Here is a 25,091-nt window from a genome sequence, read left to right as displayed (position 1 = left end):
TGTGGGTCAAGTGCCCCCATTGTAAATCCACCCCTCCTTGTGAGTTGTGAGGACTAAGGAGAGCTCACAGTGTTGTTTAGTTGAAAATCTTTGATTTTGACAAGTGATATTTCATAAACAAAAACATTTTCCTTATCAAAAGCGTTCAGTTTCTTGTGACCAATTATATAGGCAAGGTATTCATTAGGGAATATAATCTTTTTATGTAATTCAATACCTCAATTGGAGTCTTTATTTCTACTTGTAAAACTTCCCTTAAAACTTTTAGTTCTTAAAATACATCTAAAATTCAAATGTAATGTATAGTTGAAAAATGTCGAGAGCTTTCACTTTTAGGAAAATTAAAGTTATTCTCTCTTATTGGACCCTCTTTATAATATTAAATCTCATAAATTTATATCAATATTTTTTTCATTGTCTTGGATCATAAATATCCGTTGCAATAGAATCTTAAGATTTATTTAAAAAAATTAGGTTTTTTTTCTTTCTTCATTACGAACTGTCATGTTTTATATTTGATCATCATTTTGTAATTGTTCATTATCCTCTTTTTATTCATCTAATAAATCTTTATTTAATATATCTGTTGTATTAATCTTATTTATAGTAATAAATTTATCTATGGCTCCTCTTTGAGATTGAATTAATTTTTCTACTTTAAAAAAAAAAAAAAATTAACTTGATATTTTCTAGTGGTCATATTTCTAATTAAAAAAAGTTCTTGCAAATAAACATGATCACTTTAATGGACCACTAAAGAAAGTAAAAAAAATAAAATATAAAAGTTAAAGAGCAATAGAACTTAGGATTAAGAAAAAGAGAGAATCGATGAATCTTTGTAACTTTTGAATGCCAATAGATCGATCTATCAACTCTTTCCATCGCTCACCACGAGTTCACCAACTATCTTTAAAATAAAATCACAAATCCACAATCAGCTAAACATTTGTTGAGAGAGAGAGAGAGAGAGAGAGATGAAGTCTTGCAGAGAGATGTGAGGTGAAAATGTAAAATGTAAAATGAAATTTGTAAATGTTATTTTTTATTTGTTATTCTTTAAAAGGAATTTTGTAACTATTTTTTTTTAAAGTTTTTATTTATTTTAAATTTTGAAATAATTAGAGATATTGTTTAATATTTTTTTGTAAACTAGCTATTATTTATTATTATTTTCTTGTTTAAATTTTAAATGAAAAAAAACTAGAAATGTGCACAGCCATGGATTTATGAGATCATCTCTCTTTTTTAGTGACTTTAAAAAAAAATTGGGAAATCTATCCCAAGTATTCTAACGTGTAAACAATATCGAGGTTAATTTTTTTCCTATAATTTATTATTATTATTATTATTATTATTATTATTATTATTATTATTATTATTTTAGGGGAGGGAGGGGGTATTTTTGGCATTGACACACAAAGGATCGAACAAGTACTAATTACAACATCTTATATAGGTTTCCTCTATTCCAATATATGATCACATCTAGGGAGGTAATAGTATAAAATTGAGGTAATCTAAGTTGATCACATGTTCATGATGGAATCAATTGCTTTAAGTTTTACATTGATCTTTCTATTAGTTGACATTTTTTTCCTTCTTGATTTGTAGATCGATCCTTTCTTGTCAAGGTTGTTTATTATTTGTTCTGCACCATTTTCACTTAGCAATCATCGACGAGCAAAGATTGACAAAAATGTTAGTTCTGTCAATTCAATCTGTTGTTAGAAAGGTCTAGGCTCTCTACTTGTTTGAGGTTGAAAAATATTTATGGAATTAGCGTGGGATTGGTTTAATGCGTCTAGTGGAAAATGACCTGTAAGCATGTTCCATGATAGGTCCATTCCCCCACATATAAAGTGAAAAAAAAATGTTTCCAGTGTAAGTCTCAAATCTTGTTTTTGTTATAAACTCCATGTCTTCTAGTTCATGGGATGTTGTGTATTTGATGATGGCATATTGAAACAAATTTAGAAGAACTTCATATCTTAACAATGATGAAGACTCTTCCCAAAGATCTTCATCTGGGCTAATAGCATCCTCTGTAATCTCTACTTTATCGAATGATACATTATTCAAAAAAGAAGATATTGATCCAGAAATATTATTGTGAGAAAGATCCATAAAGTTTAATTTGCCTAATTGACATGATTGAATTGAAATGGGACCATGAAGTTGACAAATTTGAAGGGGCATTGATACAATCCGGAATGTCACAAGGGACAAACTTTGGACTAAAACTTTTGTTTTTGATCCAATAAAACCATTGTTCTGCAAATGTACATGCTTCAAATTTGGTAAGTCGAGGCAAAAAGGTATGGCCCCCAAAAAGTTCATTTTGAGAAAGATCAAGAAATTGAAGTTTGTCGAGTTTGCAAAAAGCAATTGCTATAGGATCTTCAAAATAATTTCTCGACATGATAAGTGTTGACGACTAAAAAAAATTTCAAAACCAATTTGGTAGCTCTCTTGATAAATTATTTTCAAACAAGTCTCATGAATACAGATTTCTCATGTCACCTAGCCATTGAAGAATGCTACCCTTCAAAGAATTTTTAGACATGTTTTAAACAAATAAATTTGGAAGGATTGCAATGATGTTCAATAGAAGTTCTCCATGGATTTGATTGAGGGAGATGCCGAAAAAGTTGGTGTGTTAATGGAAGCTCTCTTTTCATTAACCAAAGTGAAGGAGATGTTCCCAATTTTCTTTTATAGAACTTCCATTGCCGCACCAATTTTACTTATATAACACACCACTCAGATTTCAGAAGGATTGTTGTGTTATAAGTAAAAGTTGGTGTGTTAATAGATTCTTTCATCCATTTTTTACTCTCTCTTTCTCTAATGGATTCTCCGAAACTTACCTTTTCTTTCTTTTAGTGGTGATTAGTATCTCCATCTTGTCTTCTCCCTCTGTTTTTGCCTTGTTTTTTTTTTTTTTTTTTCTTTCTTAGTTTTTTGTTCTTATATGTCGGGTACAATGGAGGTTGAGAGCTTTTTATCTGATTTTGTTACTTTGGAGAGGATGGTTTTCTCTGTGATGGACACTATGGTGGTCGAGACTGTTTTGGTTGCTGGGAAATCTCTTGTCTGGCTTCTCTTGGCGGTATAGATTTCTTTCTATTTTTCTCTCATTTTTTTTTCCTGGTTGATGTGTTTTTATGATGTGGGGTTTGTATTTTAGCTCGTAAGATCTCATTGTAGGATCTCTAATGATATTCCATTGCTCATTACTCATATAATTAGTATATCTATAATTCTGGTTAGGTAATTGTTTTTAGAGTAAGACTAGCCTTACTAACTTAGTATGTTTTGAAATCTTACTAAGGTTCATTGAGCTCACCTTGTGGCATCCAAATACATGATTTGATGCTATAGGGTCATAGGGAACAAAATTCTACAAACTTTAAAAAAAAAAAAAAAAAAAAGTTAATTTTCACTAGTGAATTTTAAATTTGAGAGTTCATTAGTTGTCCATTTTCGAAACCTTGGATCAAGTTGAAAATAAATTGTTCTTTGCATACTCATCTCCATCATCATCGTCATCATGATCATGATTATCATCTATGTGATTTAAAGATTATTAATTTTGGTAAGAGAAACAAATTTTTTTAACGAATCTATAAGAGATGACCATAGTTAAGGGGCATGTCATTAATTATAAAACGTAGGAGTAGCTCAAATATTTTCAAATAAATATGTTTTTAAATCATTCAAAGGGTAATCATGTTATATTTGCTTTAAAAATCTTTGTTAGACTAATGTTTAATAAATTGGGTACCAAATAGTTCATATTTTTTTTAAAGGGAATTTTTAATACATATTTTCAAAAAATAGGTCTTTGCGGTCATTGTCCATAAATAAAATAATATATGAGATTTTATCATTTTTTATGGTGTGGAAACGTCACAAAATGAATTAAAAACCTAATAACCATCTAAAGGTTGGTGAGATGGCCATAAACACACATCATGACATGGAGATCATGAGCTCGAATCCTTCTTTTAGGGCCACTTTTGCCCTTCGAGGATTTATCCCAATAATTACTTGGTGTATGTTGGGACCTAGTGAGGGATTGCATTTGCCCTAAGGGTTGGTCGGGTGCTTTAAGAGGTCTAAGTCCTTGTTAGCAATCTCCCGTTTAATTCTTGAAAATTTCACAAATTTTTTTTGTTTTTTTTCAGTGAAAGTATTATTCTTTGGATTATTGAATTATTTTGAATAATTCATGTATTTTAAGTTTAAATAGAATAAAACACGTTTTTTTATTTTGTGTAACATAAATTCGACTTTGGAAGCGATCATGCTTCAAAAATTTCGAGGAATCCACCTTTTTAGATGGCAGATGTCACTTTCATCTTAAAAAAAATAATGATATACCCCTCTACATTTATTTTAAATATCACATTAATTTTTTAAACTGATAATTCGTCCCTTGACTTTGGTCTTCTTTTATAAACGAATGGAACAATAATCTCAATGGCCTCATTATCACCACCATCATTATTACCATCACCATTAACAACTTCAATTTCATCATCACCATTACTACTAACACCTATATAATATTTTCAAAATTTTAAAATGAGATAGATAATACATGTATAAAACATATGTCGCATATTTCCATTTATCAAAATTTTGACTAGATTTTTGCAACTCAAAATCAAATTTTTTGCATATCGAATTTTTGGCTTATTTCGAATTGCTAACAAGGGTCCCAATACCTTGGTTCAAAATAAAAAACAAAAAATTAAACACATGAATTAAACTCAAAATTACTTATTTGAGTAAGGTTAGTTTGACTAATTCAAAATCTTATTAAAAGTCGTTGGGCCCACATGAATTATCACATTGGCAATCCACTGCCACAACCCCCAAAATTTTATGGAACAAAAACAAAAAAAAATTTGTTGGAAAATAACTTTTTTTATTTATTTAATTTAAGTGTATTTAAAATAAAATAAATTTATAACCCCATAACCAGAATCAATAAGAGTCATGATAATCTGACTACCCCATGTGGCAAACTCAATCGACTACCCTAACACGACAAGTTCGGGAACCAATCAATAAACACCAACAAAAAAGTGTATCTTGAGGACTGCAGATCTACGATTCCTGAACTTGTCACGTCAGGTAGTTAATTGAGTATGCCACGTGGAGTAGTCAGATTATCACAACTCAATCAATAAACACCAACAAATTAACTTCATAAAACTCTCATTGTTTTGGGGCCGTTGTATAGCTTGAACTATGATTGGCCCGGCCCATCTATTCCACGACACGGATTGATAAAGCAACCAAATCAAAATCGGCCTATGGCCCATGGGTCGTGTGGCATCTCCTTCAGAAATTGGTCATACTGCCTTGTCCTAATCATATTTTTCGATGAAGGCCAATGAGAGATATTTGGGGAGGAATCTAGATTTATCTGGGAGTGTTGCCACCTTTCACACACCAATAAAGGCCTAGTACCCTGGAGTGACGCAGCAGACTTTAACGCCTGCAAAGGCAAGGTTTAAATACTGCTATTGAGCCAGTTCAGGCCATTTATATGTGGAAAAATTACTTAAATACGTCCCTTACTTCCTGTGATAAGTTAATGGCCGATTTAGCAGACTTTTTCTTTTTAATGTCACTTCCAATCCATGAGATTGATAATTCAAATGGTCTTAATGGACAATTAAAATCCTTGCGATCAGCATTTGTTTCAATCATCGAGATTGGCCTTTTATAGCAATCAGGTTCAAAGATAATAAATTGTCAATCTCGACATTCAAACGAGAATCATTGAGATCGGCAGTCAAATGGTTGAGATTATCCTTGTTGAAACAACATTGATCCCATTGTTTCAACAAAAATAATCGAGATCTATCTACAATTTACAATCCTTGAAACAAGGGATAAATCATTGGTTTGAAACAAAAAATAAAAAAATAAAAAAATCCGACTATTCTTACTAACTTAGTAAGATTTCAACTCGTATTAAGTATCATTCGGCTCACCTTGTGGTATCCAAAAATATGATCTAATCCCACAAATTGTAGAGGATAAAATTCTTCAACTTTAATTTTAAATTTTGGAGTGATATGAAAATTCAGTAGTTATCCATTTAGTAAGATGATTCTTAGTAAGCTTTAAAATCTTAGTAAGTTGGTAGGGAAATTCATCAAATCATGGATGGTATAATTAACCTTTTTATTTTATTTTTAGAGAGCTTCTATTACCACACCAGCTTGTGCTAATGCCACACCAAATATGAAATAATTCTTCTATGGTTTATATATGAATTGGGGTGACAATAGAATCTCTCTAATTTTTAATGTAATAATAAAGAAAACTTCTTACCCGAAGGTAAGACGCAAGTGGGTGTGCTCCCCAAATTATGCCATAGAAAGCTTTTATTGCCACACGTATATGAATTGGTGTGGCGTTAGCAAAAGTTGATGTGACAATAGAATCCTTCAAGGTAAATCAGATAAGACATCTCGTTGGGGGAGACGGGACACCTGAGCTAAAATAATTGAACGAAACCCGCCATAACAGCGTATGAAGTCTGCACAGACAGGCCATGAACCAAATAACCAAGACACAAATTCTGGATAAGAATTAATCAGTAAAGAAACCAACCAAAAAAACATCAAAAACCCTAAACCCCTTCTATCTCTCTCTCTATCGCACACAGAGCAGAGCATCCATGGCTACGATGTCGTTAGATTTAGGGACGACCTTCGTAGGATTACTAAAGCACACCAAGGCTTCAGACTTCAGACCTCAACCCTTCCTCTTCTATGGAGACACAGAGCTCTTCCTTCTCGTACTCTTCGAACATCTTCAATCGAGTTAAAATTTGTTTCGAATTCCTCATTATCGAAGAGCCGCGTTCGTAGATTTACATCTGCAGCAGCGACGACCCAAAGCGAGAGTTCCGACGTTTTGAAGAAAATCCCTCCAGATGATCGAATACCAGCTACAATTATTACTGGGCTCTTGGGTTCTGGAAAGGTAATTTGATATTTGACCTAATTTTCATGAAATTTGGAAGGCGTAGATGTTTGGAGAGCACCATTTTATGACCATTTGATTCGTATTTTTATCGGATTGATCTACCAAGTAATGGGTTTAGTTGATTGAAGTCATGTTAACATTATGAAAGCTAAATTTTTTAAATTTTCTTAAAGCATCATTTACGACTATTTGATTCGTATTGTGTTATATTTGATTCTGTTAAGTTCATGTCCTCACAGATAGTCACATTTTTACCCTTTCAGGCTCAAAATTTATTTTACTCAAGAAGGATTGGATTTTTAGGAAGGTCAAAGATGATGGGTTTTGGGAAGAAACCCAGAAACGTTATTTGTATATTTCTAAAAATTTCCCCATTTTTTTATATGAAACTTTCCCTAATTTATCGGAATTGAATTCCTGCTGAATAATTACTGAATCCAAACTTTGTTACGATAGTCAGAATCACTGCAGCTAGTGAGACCTCTTTTGTTACTCTGAAATATCATATTTCATGTATATGACACTATTATTTCAAGCCAATAATCCAAACTGGCTTTGTGGAGAATCTTTTTACCTTCTTAACTAGAAATTGTAGTATTGTTCACTGTGTGTAGCTTAATCTATATTTGTTATGCACATTTGCTTTATATTCTAGAAGCCAAGGAATGTGTATAACTGCATATGCTGGAGTAGAAAAAACCGATTCTATAGTACTGAGAAAAAAAAAAAAACTGATTCTATATTACTTTTGACCGTTGCCATATCTACTATAGGCCACTATGTGGTTGGGTACATTGTTGCTGGAGCGTAGTGATAACATATATCGTATGAAAGGTCTCCTATCAGTTGAGGGTATGAATGAGAGATCCGTCATCCCGGTTGGTCCCTTACTTTCCAAAACATTATCTTCTTCTATGACTATATTCCGAGTATTCTTCTCTTATGACTAGTCAAATTGATTGTGTTCTACTTTGCAATTAAGTAGCATTTTGTTTGTCATTCATCAAGTATTCTTTTAGAGTTTTGTTTGGGGTATAGATGCCACCTTTCAAAGGTGTTTGGGGTTAGTTTCTTGAGGACAGGAATGTTCTCAAGTTGACTGTTCTATGAAGCTCTTCACCAGTCTCCCTCCTTTGTATTGGGTTATTATGAACCATCTAAGATGGCATCATTTTAAGAAATAAAAAATAAAATAATGGAGATCATTCTTGGATAATATTGTGAAAGTGGACTATTTAAAGTATGGGAAGAAAGATTGTAGTTTGTTACTGTGCCGCTTGTGCATAACAAGTGGTGAGACAACAGACCATTTGCTTTTCCATTGTAGTTTAGCTAAGGAAGTGCAATGTACCTTTTTTGGGGTCTTTAGGATAGGTTTGATAATGCTTAAGGGTCGTGATTGTAGCTTGTTATTGTGTCTTTTACCAACCAAAAAATGACAATTTAGTTTCATGGTTTTTCTTTTTGTAATTTGATTAATATCTGATTTCCATCGTTCAATTTATTTCATGGATATTGTTCATTCTGTTGATTGTGTTTCAATTCCTTGTTTTTTTTTATTGATGGAGCAGGGAGTTCACGACATTTTCCAAGGCTCCCCTGATCGGTTATGGGGCCTAGATGAACCAAGGATAAACATTGGGAAGAACTTGGATGCACAAACCCTAGAGAAAGGGTTCAAATCTTGTTTACTTTGATTGTAGTAATGACATGTCTGAGAATTATCTATACATGGAAGGGTTTACTTTGATTTACTCCAATTAATTAAAAATTCCCCTTTTTTTTTTCATCCCTCCCCATTAATCTGCCAATAATTTTTTTCCATTTTTTTTTCTTTATTGTGGGTATCCCACCCTTTGGGTAAGATTAATCCCATGGTCGCATGCACCGCCTCCTCAGAAAGAGTCAAGGGTCAATCGAACCTAGAGGATGGCCCCAAGGAATTCATTGCTTTGTGGGGTTTTAACACTTGACTTACCCTTCCTGAGGAGGATTTTATCTAAATTTTGTTCCTTTAATTTAGATAAAATGCTCTAAATACAATCAAGCTCCCGTGTCCCTTCGTCTTGTTCTGCACGGGTGGGCTTACCGATTTGATAATGGTCAAGTGTTTTTTTTGCTTTGTTATTGTTCACACATTCATGCTTATATCACAAAATATCATCATTTTCACTAATACAATTCACGTGGACTCAGGATTCATGTTAGGAGATGGCAAAGTTTTTATACTAATCGATAGTCTCGACTGACAATGTATTTGCGATTGTAATAATTGCAACGATTTATCATAAAATCACCTTCATCAAATAAAATAGAGGTACATAATCGAAGAATAGAAAGGTAAAATAACATAGGATTTGTCCAACATCTGGCTTGAGAGAATATTTTCTGCTTTCTTGGTGAATATCTGATTTAAATCCAACACTTCCAATTTTTTTAAAAGAAGTAAACTCTACAAAAGGGAAAATACATAATCACATCCAAGATGGTAATATTATTTGCAATTTAAATAGTTCACACATATCACATAGAAAATCCCCTAAATAGAAATCTAGATACATTTGACGATCCTTTAGTGTTGAAAGGAATCTACAAATGCATTTATATAACCAAACACCATTTCTCGCCATCGAGAATTGAAGTAGAGAAGTGCAACATAACCCCATAACCCAATAAAATACGACACTGCAAAACTTATGTAGAAACTCCTAAGATTGCTTGTGTCATTTTCTCCTTCATTTGAAGGTCTTGGAATTAGTGATGGTGTTTCAGTAGCGGTGCAACTTTTTTGTAATGGAGGTCCACAAAGAAGGGAGTTGCCTTCATAACATGTTTCATCGAAAGTCCCAAATTGATACTTCATATCCGGTATCTTACCAGATAAATTGTTACGAGCTACCGTGAAAACTGCCAAAAATGTTAGTCTTGTCAACTGTGGAGGGATTGTCCCACTCAATCTGTTGTAAGAAAGATCTAGGCTCTCTATCTGCTTAAGGTTGGAAAATGTTGTTGGAATCAGCCCTGTCAAACAATTGTTTGATAGGTTTAACGCATGAATCCCACTTAGATCACCGAGTTCCGATGGAATATGACCTGTAAGTTTGTTCCATGATAGGTCCAAACCAGACATATAGTAAAGAATGTTACCCTTGTAAGACTCAAACCTTCTTTTTGTCATAAACTCCACATCTTCTAGTTCTTTGACACTCACAGTCAATGAGGATGAAGATTTAGTCCAATTACTGTCGTTTGGAATAAAATCATAACCTATACCCCATGCTTTACCAAATGATACATTTTTCAAGCAAGAAGGTATTGAACCAGACAAATTATTGTGAGAAAGATCCATAAGGTTTAAGTGGAGTAGTTGACACAATTGATTTGGAATGGGACCTTGAAGTCGATTTCTTTTCAAGAGAAGAACTCTCATATTTGAAAAAGCATTGATCCTATTCGGAATGTTGCCAGACAAATTGTTATCACTCATATCTAATGTCACAAGGGAGGAACTTCGGGCTAAAGCTTTTGGTATCGGTCCACTAAAATCATTCTTTTGCAAATGTATGTACATTAGATTTGTTAAGTTGAGACAAGAAGGCATGGTCCCATAAAGATTGTTTTGAGAAAGATCAAGAAATTGAAGTATCTTGAGTTTGCAAAAAGTGTTTGGTATAGGACTTTTAAAATAATTTTTCGACAAGATGAGATATTCCAGGTTTGAAAGGTTTCCAATCCATTCAGGTAGCTCTCCTGATAAAATATTTTTGGACAAGTCTAATGACAACAGGATTCTCATGTTACCAAGAGACCGAGGAATGCTACCATTCAAATAATTTTCAGATATGTTTAGGAAATTTAAATTTGGAAGAATTGAACCGATTTTCGAGGGAAGTTCTCCATGGATGTGATTAATAGAGATGTCGAAAAAATACATGTGAGTGTTTTTGGATTGCGATGGCAGATGAAAGGGGCCAATGAAGGAGTTATTCTTGAGAATTAAGAATTCTAATCTTGTGTTATTCTCTAATATCCATGTTGGGAGCTTTCCCTTCAAATTGTTATTGGACAGATCGATGCCTCTCAAGTTGTGCTGCGTGGACAAAAAACCAGGAGTAAATGTGCTCATTTTCAATAGGCCCTCAAATCGATTATAAGAAAGATCAATGAACTCAAGTAATTTGAGACCATGAAACAATGATGAAGGGATGTTTCCTTCCAATTGATTATGAGAGAGACCCAATCGACGAAGAGATGTCAAGTTGCCGAGGCAACTTGATGTCAAATTTCCTTCAAATCGATTATAAGAAAGATCAATGAACTTGAGTGATGTGAGACCATGAAACAATGATGAAGGGATGTTTCCTTCCAATTGATTATGAGTGAGATCCAATAGACGAAGAGATGTCAAGTTGCCAAGGCAACTTGATGTCAAGTTTCCTTCAAATCGATTATAAGAAAGATTAATGAACTCAAGTGATGAGATACCACAAAACAATGATGAAGGGATGTTTCCTTCCAATTGATTATGAGAGAGACTCAATCGACGAAGAGATGTCAAGTTGCCGAGGCATGTTGGAAGATTTCCCTCGAATCCATTTCCTCTGAGATCTAACCCTTGAAGGTTCTTCAATTTGCACAAACCTAGAGAAATGAAAGAAGTGAGATGCACGTGATGCTTATCTTATAAAATTGCTTTTAAAGTGATGAAAACTTTATTTAAATGAGCAACTTTAAAGTAAATTTCTTTTTTTCATGTTACATTATTGGTAATAACAAAAAAAAGAAGAAGAAGAAGAAGAAGAAGAAGAAGAATGTTAAAGGGACTATCAATTTTTCTTAGACAAAAAATATTTAGTAATGAAACTTGATAACTGAGAAAACAATTTAAATTATTTACCTTGGATTGGTAGGGAGCCACTGAGTTTATTTGCTTCCAAAGATAAGGCCTTGAGAGAAGTCAAAGTCCCAATGGATGAAGGAATACTCCCATTGAATCTATTACCCGTTAGATCCAACACCTCCAATTTTTTCAAAGAAGTGAACTCTACAAAAGGAAAGATTAAAAAAAAAAATGAACTAAAATTAAAACTTAAAGCAGATTTCCTTCAAGATTCAGGACTAAACATGCTTACCTTCAATTGGAATTGGTCCTTCTAAGCCATTATAACTGAGATTGAGAGACTTAACAGATGAAAGTTCACCCAAAGATGTTAGACTCATAAACCCGTTCCCACTCAAGTCCAAGTGTTGTAATTTGTTGAGTCTGGATAATTTATTAAAACCTGAGAGTACAAAAACAGGAGAGAGAGAGAGAAGATATAAATCAGCCCCTTTTGTGTGTGTGTGTGACAGAGAGAGAGAGAGAGGCCTACCTTCATTTTCAACCCAACCAGATATCCAAGTTTTGCATAAATCAAGTGTCCTTAGTTGCTCAAAGGGTAGAAACAAGGAGGCATTCATATACCAAAAACCTGTAAACTCAATATCCCTGATAAAATTAAGAGAAAGTTTGATGACTCGCCTACTAATGTTGATGTTGTTACATAAAACTCCCTCCCACAGACAACAATTAGTCTCCTCTTTAGGGTCCCAGGAAGCAATAGAAGGCCATTTTTTTATGTGATTGAAGGCAGATTTGATATGTAATAGAGCAATTCTCTCTTGTTCTAAGCATCCCAAACACCCTAAACCTTCAAACTTAACCAATAATATTACCCACAAACACAACATCAGATAAGAAGGCCTTATCCTACTCTCCATGATACAATAAACAATGCTGGATTGATTTTAAACTCAAAATCTAACTAAACCCGCATCCCTTTTATAAAATTTTTTTATTTATTTATAGTAATTAGATGACAAAAATAAAAGTATAATAAAGTCTTCCAACGGACTAGTAGGTAGAAAATAAATGCCTAGATGAGGACATGTAGGTGTAGGGTGTGTATATATGACAATTCAAAAAGTCAGTCAACTTGCGATAGAAAATTTGGACATGAGAAGGAACATGCTAAGACTAAATTGCCGTCTTGTTCTAAACATCCTAAACACCCAAAACCTTCAAATTGAACCAATAGTACACATAAACACAATATCAAAGAAGAAGGCCTAATCCAATTAAACCTAATTAAATATAATAAATTTAAATTAAAAATCTAACTAAACCCAACTTTCCTTTTATATATATTTTTTAATAATTAGATGATGAGGACATGTAGGTGTAGAAAAAAATTGCTCAAATAATTTTGCACATTCAAATCTGGCATCCATCAATCACATGTATCCATGTGTATTGAATGGCATTTCTAATTTACAAAAGTACCCTCGTTAATTACAAAACTACCTTTATATGCTTGAAGTGGCAAGCATTGAGGAGTTGTGAGCAAAAAAATGACTTGTGGGGTAGGATGTAGGGTGTGTTACATCTCACTTGCGCCCACACTTCAATTATCGAAGTCAAAAAGTGAGATAACTTGTCGTGATAGAAATCTTAGCACAATAAATTAAAATTTATCGCTGACATGCTCACTACTAGAGGTTGAGAATATTTTATGTGTTCACACTAGGGGAACTTGATCAATCTAGTCAACTTTACTCAAAATATCCAACAAACCCATAATTGAAAGTAGGGCGGCCATTATTTTCTTGTAAGGTTAAGGATGTTGTGGCTATAACCCAAACCACACACGAAAACCCGATTATTGAAATTAATTCCTTCCAACAACAAGTCAATCAATTCCAACAACCAAACCCAATAATGTGTTGCAATGCAAATGCAAGAAACAATAAAGAAAATAGAGAAATGAAAACAACCACAATACAAGATATAAGTGGTTCACCCATAATAGGGATGCATTTATAGATAAGTCGACAAGTAAAAATCCATTACTCAAGAAGGAAATTACTAGAATGGAGGTTTATACTTACCTCCAACTTTCCGGTGAAACCTACCAAATCTCTACACCCAACTCCAATAAAAATTCAAATAAGATATCGATCTCACTCCTATTGTCACAAAACCGCAACAATGTATAAATCACCCTTAAGAACCTTAAATATTCAGATTTTACAAAAGAAGAAAAATACCTACATAGAGACTCAATGTTTTCTCACACTCTCTACTAAAGAGAAAACCCTTTTTTAAAGAAAATTCCTTTTATGGACACTAATAAACATCTACAGATCTTCTTTTGTTTCCCATGAGCTAATGAAAAGACATTACTCAAACTACCCCACATAAGTGGAAAAGCCCATCAACACATAAAAAACAAAGAATGTGGTGATTTTATATCACCAAACCCAATAAAAGAAAATGAAGATGAGTGATTTTGAAGAGAAAATTCAAGATTTTTTTTTTTTAGAGATTGAAAAAAGGACATTTAGGTCATTTCTCACTAGTCTATTAGAGAAGACCTAAGTCAAGGGGCAATGTCATCAATGGAGGGAGGTGGGGGCAATTGCAAAATATTTAATTACTAAGTAGAGAGGTTTATAATAAGCCAAAAAACTTGACGGGGTGGGGACAGCTGCCAAAAGCTTTTTGTGTGCAAACAAAAAATCTATCAAATTATCAAGAGAAAAATGTAATTTTTAAAACATTTGTGGGTCAAGTGCCCCATTGTAAATCCGCCCTTCCTTGTGAATTGTGAGGACTAAGGAGAGCCCAGAGTGCTGTTTAGTTGAAAATATTTGATTTTGACAAAGTGATATTTCATAAAGAAAAACATTTCCTTACAAAAAGTGTTCAGTTTCTTGCGACCATTTTGGCTCCCTGTGCTTTTAAATTCCAATGGAGAGAAAAGAGCCTGACTGTTGATCATTTGGTTAGATTGGGAAGTCATTCTAGTGGTTGTTTTGTAATAGAGGAGTCTTGTTATATTCCTCAAGAGTTAGTAAGAATATTGGTTGAGGATTTATGTTGTAATTATTCTCTTTTTGTCTGTTTTTAGGTAGGGGTCCCTTCAACCCAAGATGATCAATCAAAGAAAAAAAGTGTTCCGAACCCACCACCTTGTGTCATCCAAAAAAAAAATGATTTGATGCCACAAGGAGTACACAATTTGAAGAACTTTCAAAAAAAAATCAAAAAATTTAAATTTAAATTTAGTAGTTTGGTAGCCATCCATTCATAAAATTATGGATCAAATCCCAAAATTTTATTTTTTTGGATTTTTTTAAATCTAAGTTTTACGAAGAAATCTAGAGGTTTCTCTTGTTGGGTAAATACACTTTTCTTCAATCCCTAACCAAAAACCTTTGTATTTTCTCCCTAAAATTAGTCATCTTCTTGTTCTTCAACTTCAACTTCAGCTAAGTATAGTTTGTCGCCCCTACGTTAAGAATATTCAAGCTCTGTCTTTGTTTATGCATCAACAATTGAGTTGCTTTATATATGTATGAATTATCTCCCAATTTGTACATTTCAATCTATCCATACATATTTTGAGCCAAGAATCAACTACCCAAGGATGATGATTGATGAGAGCCACTTCCTTTTCAATGAAGTTTTAATATTTTATTTAATTTTATCTAAATTTTAGATATTATATATTTACCAAACAGTAAAAAATAATTCCAAGAAACTGACTAAGAAATATATTCTCCTTCTTTGTCTTCTAAGAGGAAAATATATTTTAAACTCATTTTACTTATTTTAAATAAGGTGAAAAATTAATAAAAGTTCTAGTCTCCAATTCATAATCAAATATCTCATGAAGTAATGAATTCTTTGGGTGACCTCGATTAAACTTGTTGCACGTAGGACTATAGTTCAAACCAACTTCTGACGTTCCTGATCTAATTTCACAAAATATAACCTATATACATGTTTCACTTAGAATATCATATATATGTTTGAGCAGAGCCGGCTCGATACAATTTGAGGCCTAAGGTGAAACCTCAATGTAAGGCCTTTTTTATATTTATTATTTTACTATAAATATTAATAATTTTCTATTTAAATAATAAAAAATTATTTAAAATTTACTTTTCATTCTTTTTGAGAAGTAAACGTGTTAATTAAGTTTTTATATTAAATTTGTAGTGATATATGTTTTTCAATAGATAAAATTGGTAGTCCACTTAATCTTTCTTGTGACATAGTTGATCATAAATAAGATTTAATTAACTTCAATTTTGGAAAACTTCTTTCGACAGAAGCTACTATTACAAATATTGTTAATAAAATTATATAGGCAATGTATGCAGTATTTAGGAATCTAATATTTTTATGTAATTCAACACCTCAATTGAAGTCTTTATTTCTACGTGTAAAACTTCCCTTAGGCGAGGGGGAGGGGGGCTCTATTTTTGCGGCGCCTTAGGCGACCACCTAAATAGCCTAAATCTTGTGCCGACCCTGTGTTGAAGGATGATATTTGGCATTGACACACAAGGGATCGAACACGTTCTAATTACAACATCTTATATATGTTTCCTCTATTCCAATATATAATCACATCTAGGGAGGTAATAGTATAAAATTGAGGTAATCTAATTTGGTCACGTGTTCATGATGGAATCGATTGCTTTAAGCTTTACATTGATGTTTTTATTAGTTGACATTTTTTTTCCTTCTTGATTTGTCGAAAATATCAACAAAAGAAAGCGTTTTAATTTCTTTACTCCTTTATTATTTTAAGTCAGATGTAAGAAACCTTGTGAATCGACCCTTTCTTGACAAGGTTCTGCACTATTTTCACTTAGCAATCATCGGGGACAAAAGATTGACAAAAATGTTAGTTCTGTCAACTCAATCTGTTGTTAGAAAGGTCTAGGCTATCTACTTGTTTGAGGTTGAAAAATATTTATGGAATTAGCATGGGATTGGTTTAATGCGTGAATCCCACTTAGATCTCTGATTTCTAGTGGAATGTGACCCGTAAGCATGTTACATGATAGGTCCGTACCATATATAAAGTTGGTGTGTTATAAGTAAAAGTTGGTGCGTTAATGGAAACTCTCTTTTCGTTAACCAAAGTGAAGGAGACGTACCGAATTTTCTTTTAGAGAGCTTCCATTACCACGCCAATTTTACTTATATAACACACCACTCAGATTTCAAAAGGATTGATGTGTTATAAGTAAAAGGTGGTGTGTAAATAGATTCTCTCATTCATTTTTTACTCTATCACTCTCTTTCTCTGATGGATTCTCTGAAACTTAAACTTTTCTTTCTTTTAGTAGTGATTAGTGTCTTTCTTGTCTTCTCTCTCTGTTTTGCCCTGTATCTTTTTTCTTAGTTTATTATTCTTATCTGTCGGATACAATAGAGATTGAGAGTTTTTTTATCTGATTTTGTTTCATTAGAAAGACTGTTCTAAGATATAATTATTCATTTTCAATGTATATATATATATATTTCAACTTCACATTGTTTATCAAAATATGTTTTAATTTTAAGTTTTGTACCAATTTCTCTTGATTCTTAGGAGTTAACAATGTTGGGTCTTTGGATGACAGACTTTTTTGTAATTGGGTCTAGCTAGAATAGTGGGGTTTTAGATTTATCCATCGTTCAATTTTGGATAGAAGTTATGTTACCTTACTAGGGAAGGCAACTCCATGGGAATTTTGGGCTTAAAAGTGAAGTATTGGACAAATGTGTACTCATCTCCATTTTCGAAACCTTGGATCAAGTTGAAAATAAATTTATCTTTGTATACTCTCCATCATCATCATCTATGTGATTTAAAGATTCCTAATTTTGGTAAGAAAAACAATTTTTTTTAATGGATCTATAAGAGATGACCATAGTTAAGGAGCATGTCATTAATTATAAAACGTAGGAGTAACTCAAATATTCTCAAATAAACATGTTTCTTTAAACTTTTAAAATCATTAAAAGGATAATTATGGTATTTTTTCTTTAAAAATCATTTTTAGACTAATGTTTAATAAATTGGATATCAAAGAGTTCATATTTTTTTAAAAGGGACTTTTTGGTACATATTTTTAAAAAATAAGTCTTTACGATCATTGTCCCTAAATAAAATCACAAATGGGATTTATCAGTTTTTATGATGTGGAAATATCACAATGAATTAAACAACTAATAACCATCTAAAGGTTGGTGAGATGGCTATAAACACACCTCGCGAAAGGGAGGTCATGAGCTAGAATCCTTCTTTCGGGGCCACCTTTTCCCTTCGAGGATTTATCCCAAAAATTACTTGGTGTATGATGAGACCTGGTGAGGGATTGCACTTCCCCCAAGGGTTGGTGGGGTGCTTTAAGAGGTCCCAGTCCTTGTTAGCAATCTCCCATTTAATTTGTGAAAAATTCACACATTTTTTTATTTTTATTCAATGAAAGTATTATTCTCCGGATTATTGAATTATTTTGAATAATTCATGTATTTTAAGTTGAAATAGAATAAAACATATTATTTTTACATGTAATTGTAACTTGTGGTATGTTATAGAGTGTAAACTTGGAAGTTGTAAAGTATAATATAAATTCGACTTTGGAAGCAACCATGCTTCAAAATTTTGGAGGAATCCACTTTTTTAGATTGTAGATGTCCTTTTCATTTAAAAAAAAAAAAAATAATGATATGCCCCTTAACATTTTCAAACTGATGATTCATCCTTAAACTTTGGTCTTCTTTTATAAACCAATAGAGCAATAATCTCAATGACCTCATTATCACAACTATCATTATTACCATCACCATTATATCATCACATTCACCATCACATTTAACATCTTCAATTTTATCATCACCATTACTATTGACACCACTATCATATTTTCAAAATTTTAAAATGAGATAGATAATACACGTATAAAACATATGTTGTATATTTTCATTTATCAAAAATTTGACCAGATTTTTGCAACCCAAAATCAAATAGAACTCAAATTTTTTGCATATCGAATTTTTGGTGTTTTCCGAATTGTTAACAAGGGTCCCAATACCTTGGTTCAAAATATAAAATTAGAAATTAAACACCTCATTAAAGTTACTTATGTGAGTAAGGTTAGTCTGACTAACTTGAAATCTTATTAAAAGTCGTTGGACCCACGTGAATTATCACATTGGCAATCCACCACCACAGCCCCCTAAATTTCATGGAACAAAAACACAAAAAAAGTTTGTTGGGCTTAATCCAAATCTTTAAAAATGGACTACTATGAACTATCAAATTTAAAATTAATTCAACGGCGAAAATACATTTTTTTTTTTCAATTAAGTGTGTCTAACATCACTCCTTTATAGTTATAGAACACATCATAAATTGTACTTGGGATGTGCAATCCACTCAAAAATTAGATCCCACACATCTTACATATCATATATATAATAAAAAAAAAATTATAACCCCATAACCATAATCAATAAGAATCATGATAATTTGACTACCTTATGTGGCAAACTCAATCGACTATCCTGACACAACAAGTTTGGGAACTGTAGATCTACGCTCCTCGGGATATCCAACTGCACTTCCCCATAAAAAGTGTATCTCGAGGAAACTGTGTATTTCAAGGAGTGCAGATCTACGATTCCCAAACTTGTCACGTCAGGTAGTTGATTGAGTATGCCATGTGGGGTAGTCTGGGGTAGTCAGATTATCACGACTCAATCAATAAATCAACAAATTAACTTCATAAAACCTTCATTGTGTTTGGGGCCGTTGAATAGCTTGAACAATGATTGGCCCGGCCCATCTATTCCACTACACGGATCGATAAAGGAACGAAATCAAAATCGGCCCTATGGCCTATGGGTCGTGTGGCATCTTCTTCAGAAATAGGTCCAAATCAGATAATGCCTTGTCCGAATCATATTTTTCCAATAAAGGCCAAAGGAATCTAGATTTATCTAGAAGTGTTGCCACCTTCCACAAACCAACAAAGGCCTAGTACCTGGAGTGACGCAAAGGCTTTAACGCCTGCAAAGGCAAGGTTTAAATACTGCTATTGAGCTAGTTTAGGCCATTTATATGTGGAAAAATTACTTGAAAATGATAAGTTAATGTCCGATTTAGTCGACTTTTTCTTTTTTAATGTCACTGTCAATCTATGAGATTGATAATTCAAATGGTCTAGATTGACAATTAAAATCCTTGCAATCAGCATTTGTTCCAATCATCGAGATTGGCTTTTCATAGCAATCAGGTTCAAAGATAATAAATTGTCAATCTCGACATTCAAACGTGAATCATTGAGATTGACAGTCAAATGGTCGAGATTGTCCTTGCTACAACATTGATCTCATTTTTTCGACACGAATGACCGAGATCAACACTTCAAAGTGGCAATATCTATAATTTACAATCCTTGAAACAAGGGATGAGTCATCGGTTTGAAAAAAAAGAAAAATACGATTAGTCTCACTAAGAATCATTCAGCTCACCTTATGGTATTCAAAAACATGATCCAATCCCACAAGATTGTAGAGGATAAAATACTTCAACTTTAATTTTAAATTTTGGAATTCTATGGCAATTCAATAGTTATCCATTTTCAAAATCTTGTATCAAGCCTAGCTTCTTTTCTTCTTCTTAAATTTGAATTTTTTTATATAAAATTTAGAGGGCTATGGTGTTGGATGGCCAACATGATAATCCATTTTAGCCAAATGATTCTTAGTAAGATTTTAAATCTTACTAAGTTAGAAAGGAAATTCATCAAATCATGGATGGTATAATCAACTTTTTTATTTTATTTTTAGAGAGCTTCTATTGCCACACTAACTTGTGCTAATGCCACACCAAATATATAATAATTCTTCCATGGTTTAAATACAAATTGGGGTGACAATAGAATTTCTCTAACTTTTGATGTAATAATTAAAAGCTTCTAGCCCATGAGGGTTAGTTGAGATGGTAAGACCCAACTGAGCGTGACTGTGCTCCCCAAATCATATCTTATAAACCCCCCCCCCCCCCCCTCCCTTTTACACACACACACACAAAAATATACATATGAATTAGTGTGGCGTTATAGCAAAAATTTAGGTGGCAATAGAATCTCAAGATAAACCAGATAAGACATCTTATTGGGAGAGGGGACATCTGAGCGGCTAAAAGAATTGAACGAAACCCGCCTTAACAGCGTATGAAGTCTGCATTGACAGGCCGTGAAGCAATAACCAAGACACACAAATCTTAGATAAGAATTAACAAATAAAGAAACCAACCAGAGAAACATCAAAAAACCCTAAACCCCTTTTCTCTCTCTCTTTCTCTCTCTCTCTCTCTCTCTCTCTCTCTCTCTATATATATATATATATATATATATATATATATATATATATATATATGGGGACGGTTCGACGGACGTGTTGAAAATCGAATGAGAAACAGATGATTATCATTCGTTGGATTTAGGGGAACCAACGGCTGAGAAGGCGTCCCTCGTCAACTTCAATCTATCATATATTTGTATAAAACTCCCTCATTTTTATTTTTTTTATAACTAAACTCAACTCTTTTCTCTCTTCTCTCTATAGAAAACCCAACGGAGCTTCTCTCCACAGAAAATCGACTGAAAATCCAACGCTCTCTTCTCTCTCGATCGACTGAAATCACAGGGAATACCCAACTCTCTTCTCTTGACAAAAATCACAGGGAAAATACCTTTATCTTCTATTTAAGAACCATGGATATGCAGGGGGGTGGGTTCTTATACTCATGGCCTTGTGATTCATCGATATGGACAGTCGTTGTTTAATGACAACCCCACATCTAGACCTTCTTCTTGGTTTTTTTTTTTTTTTCGCTCCTCTGGTTTCCCAACATTTAGCTTTTGATTAAAGGGTTTAGATGATTGAGTTGGTATGGGTTTTTTGCAATGGTCCATCAAGAGGTTGGATTACCTTTTGCACTAGCACTACACCAAGCAACAAGTTTGTAATTGGGTATGAGATGCAGGAGGCAACATTTTTGTGGATGAGAAATAGCCCCCTCCTAACAGGTGTTTTTTCTTTTTTTTTATTTATTCAGGGAAGATGGCTCTGTGAGCACCGTGATTATGCAACTCCTCGCAAGATCGTGGTCACTCTTAATGGAGTGTGAAGGATACAACCTATTTGGTTTATATATATATATATATATATATATATATATATATATATATATATATATATATATATATATATATATGTGAGAATATACTTTACATACTCGTTCAGATGCATTTATAAAGATGTGCCTGTGGAGCTACTAAGTGATGAGTTGATCTTCCTTTTTGAATCTGTCAATCGAGAGAGAGAGAGAGAAAGAGCGTGATATTCTTGTCCCTATGATTTCAATCGATTGAGAGAGACAAGAGAGGGGTTATCAATTGATCGGGTTCGAAGGAGACGAAGGGTTATCAGTCGAGTGAAAGGGAAATAGAGTTATTTCATTGGATTTGGGTTTAGTTATAAAATAAAAATAAAAATGAGGGAGTTTTATACAAATAAACGATAGATTGGAATTGACGAGGGACGCTTTCTCAGCCGTCGGTTCCCTTAAATCCAACGAATGATAATCATATGTTTTTCATTCGATTTTCAACACGGCCGTCGAAACGTCCCTATATATATATATGGGGATTAGGATCCGTATACACATAAAGCTACAACGTGTTTTGTTTTATATGGGCAAAAATGTTTGGAATGGGCTGATTTTTTGTGAGGATGATCTCTCTCTCTCTCTCTCTCTCTCTCTCTCTCTCTATATATATATATATATATAGAGGGTCCCGTTCGGCACCCTAAGTTTAACCACACATTTTAACAAACGCGTTTTGTCCTACATGGGTTAGAAGTTTTGGAATGGGCTGATTTTGGTGAGGATGATCTCTATGGTGAGGAGATCATCCTCACCAAAAATCAGCTCATTCCAAAACTTCTAACCCCATCAAAAATGATTTACAAAAAATGGACGGTCCACGATTTTTCAACTTGTAAACATGGGGCTAAACATTTCGGAATGGGCTGATTTTTGGGGAGGATGATCTTCTAATCATAGAGATCATTCTCACCAAAAATCAGCCCATTCAAAAACTTCTAACCCATGTAGGACAAAAAACGTTTGTTAAAGTGTGTGGTAAAACTTAGGGTGCTGAACATTTCCCATATATATATATATATATATCACACACAGAGCAGAGCATCCATGGCTACAATGTCGTTGGGATTTAGCGACGACCTTTGTAGGATTACTAAAGCGAAAGGCAACCACACCAAGGCTTCAGACCTCAACCCTTCCTCTTCTATGGAGACACAGAGCTCTTCTTTCTCTTACTCGTCGAACATCTTCAATTGATTTAAAATTTGTTTGGAATTCCTCATTATCGAAGGAGTGCGTTCGTAGATTTACATCTGCAGCAGCGACAACCCACAGTGAGAGTTTCGATGTTTGTAGACATGTAGTTAATCTTTGATTCTTTAGAAATGCATCTTGCAAGAATGTTCATTTTTTTTTTGACAATATGGCATGCAGAACATCACCATGCCCATGATCACACTCATGATCCTGGTGTTACTTCTATCAGCATAGTTTGTGACGAGAACCTCGATCTTGAGAAGGTTAGTGGTTCTTGCATACTGTTTATTTAAATTTGGATTCCTTCAATTACGTTTAAGAATTTTGTTGAAACTTCCACTACCAAACCTTTATACCTTTTTTTTTGTGTGAAGGGGGGGGGGGGGGGGGGGGGGGGGGGGGGGGTCATTACGACTTATGAATGAGATCAAAGCACATTTGCTTTATCTTCTCCTTTTGTTACTGCCCTTTGGAGGAATCTGTGTCTAGAAACCAAGGAATGTGTATGGTTGCATATGCTGCTGGAGTAACCAAAACCGATTCTATAGTACTTAGCAAAAAAAAAAAAAAAACAGATACTATATTACTTCTGAGCATTGCTATATCTACTACAGGCCAATATGTGGTTGGGTACATTGTTGCTGGAGCGTAGTGATGACATATATCATATGAAAGGTCTTCTATCAGTTGATGGTATGAATGAGAGATTTGTCTTCTGTTTTGGTCCCTTACTTTCCAAAACATTATCTTCTTTTATGACTGTATTTCGAGTATTTTTCTCTTATGACTAGTCAAATCAATTGTGTTCTTATTTGCAATTAAGTACCATTTTGTTTGCCATTCATCAAGTATTCTTTTAGAGTTTTATTTGGGGTATAGATGCCACCTTTCAAGGGTGTTTGGGGTTAGTTTCTTGAGGACAGGGTTCTGAATGCAGTGGAATGTTCTCAAGTTGACTGTTCTATACAGCTCTTCACCAGTCTCCTTCCTTTTTATATGGCTATTATGAACCATCTAAGATGGCATCATTTTAAGAAATAAAAAATAAAATAATGGAGAGCATTCTTGGAAAATATTGTGACAGTGGACTATTTGAAGTACGAGAAGAAAGATTGTACTTTGTTACTGTGTCGCTCGTGCAAAACAAGTGGTGAGACAGTAGACCATTTGCTTATCCATTGTAGTTTAGCTAAGGAAATACGGAGTGCCCTTTTTGGGGTCTGTAGGATAATGCTTAAGGGCCATGATTGTAGTTTTTTACTGTGTCTTTTACCTACCAAATAATGACAATTCAGTTTCATGGTTTTTCTTTTTGTAATAGGGTTAAATTTTATGGTATTAGGTTGATTTATATCTGATTTCCATCGTTCAATTTAGTTTCATGGATATTGTTCATTCTATTGATTGTGTTTCAATTCCTTGTTTTTTTATTGATGGAGCAGGGAGTTCACGACATTTTCCAAGGCTCCTTGGATCGATTATGGGGCTCAGATGAACCAAGGATAAACAAGATCGTGTTCATTGGGAAGAACTTGGATGCACAAACCCTAGAGAAAGGGTTCAAATCTTGTTTACTTTGATTGCATTTGTTCCATTTTGTATTTTTTGTTTTTTTGATTATCATGGGTATCCCCACCTGCCGGGTGAGACTAATCCCATGGTCACATGCACCGCCCCCTCAGAAAGAATCAAGGGTCAAGATGACCCCAGGTATTAATTGCTTTGTGGAGTTTTTACACTCATTGATGGTCTCGATTGATAATATATTTGGGATTGTAATAATTGTAATGATTTATCATAAAATTACCTTCATCAAAT

At 33.5% G+C, this 25,091-nt stretch overlaps 1 protein-coding gene and 2 long non-coding RNA genes across 9 annotated transcripts in view; 2 read left to right on the top strand and 1 right to left on the bottom strand.

The window, feature by feature from the left end:
- Positions 1-25,091, bottom strand: part of LOC147392635 (uncharacterized) — an 87,360-nt gene that overhangs the window by 49,077 nt on the left and 13,192 nt on the right. Inside the window, exons 1-4 of one of the 5 annotated variants that reach the window (XM_086455564.1) lie at positions 12,387-12,810; positions 12,147-12,296; positions 11,912-12,058; positions 9,482-11,655 (exon numbers count right to left, since the gene is read on the bottom strand). The exons of 1 other annotated variant lie outside the window; for it this stretch is intronic. In XM_086455564.1, the coding sequence (XP_086311690.1) occupies positions 9,587-11,655; positions 11,912-12,058; positions 12,147-12,296; positions 12,387-12,774 (2,754 nt within the window). In that variant the 5' untranslated portion in view covers positions 12,775-12,810 and the 3' untranslated portion in view covers positions 9,482-9,586. Of the gene's footprint in view, positions 1-9,481; positions 11,656-11,911; positions 12,059-12,146; positions 12,297-12,386; positions 12,817-23,096; positions 23,330-25,091 lie in introns of those variants that run through there. 3 more of the 5 variants (XM_086455568.1, XM_086455566.1, XM_086455567.1) reach the window with 3 other exon arrangements.
- LOC147392638 (uncharacterized) lies at positions 6,387-10,306 on the top strand. The gene is made up of 2 exons (XR_015182033.1): positions 6,387-7,011; positions 8,586-10,306. It is a non-coding gene; the product is annotated as an uncharacterized LOC147392638 (long non-coding RNA).
- LOC147392637 (uncharacterized) lies at positions 23,210-24,974 on the top strand. 3 transcript variants are annotated; one of them, XR_015182029.1, is made up of 4 exons: positions 23,210-23,350; positions 23,451-23,536; positions 23,888-23,966; positions 24,716-24,974. It is a non-coding gene; the product is annotated as an uncharacterized LOC147392637 (long non-coding RNA). The 3 variants fall into 3 exon arrangements; XR_015182030.1 differs by having other exon boundaries at positions 23,226-23,364; XR_015182028.1 differs by lacking the exon at positions 23,210-23,350 and having other exon boundaries at positions 23,374-23,536.

This window comes from Akebia trifoliata, chromosome 10 (genome assembly GCF_017979445.1).
Source record: "Akebia trifoliata isolate Shusen 1 chromosome 10, ASM1797944v1, whole genome shotgun sequence".
NCBI lineage: Eukaryota > Viridiplantae > Streptophyta > Magnoliopsida > Ranunculales > Lardizabalaceae > Akebia > Akebia trifoliata.
The sequence above is the reverse complement of the archived record's forward strand: the minus strand, read 5'-3'. Positions and strand labels throughout refer to the sequence as shown.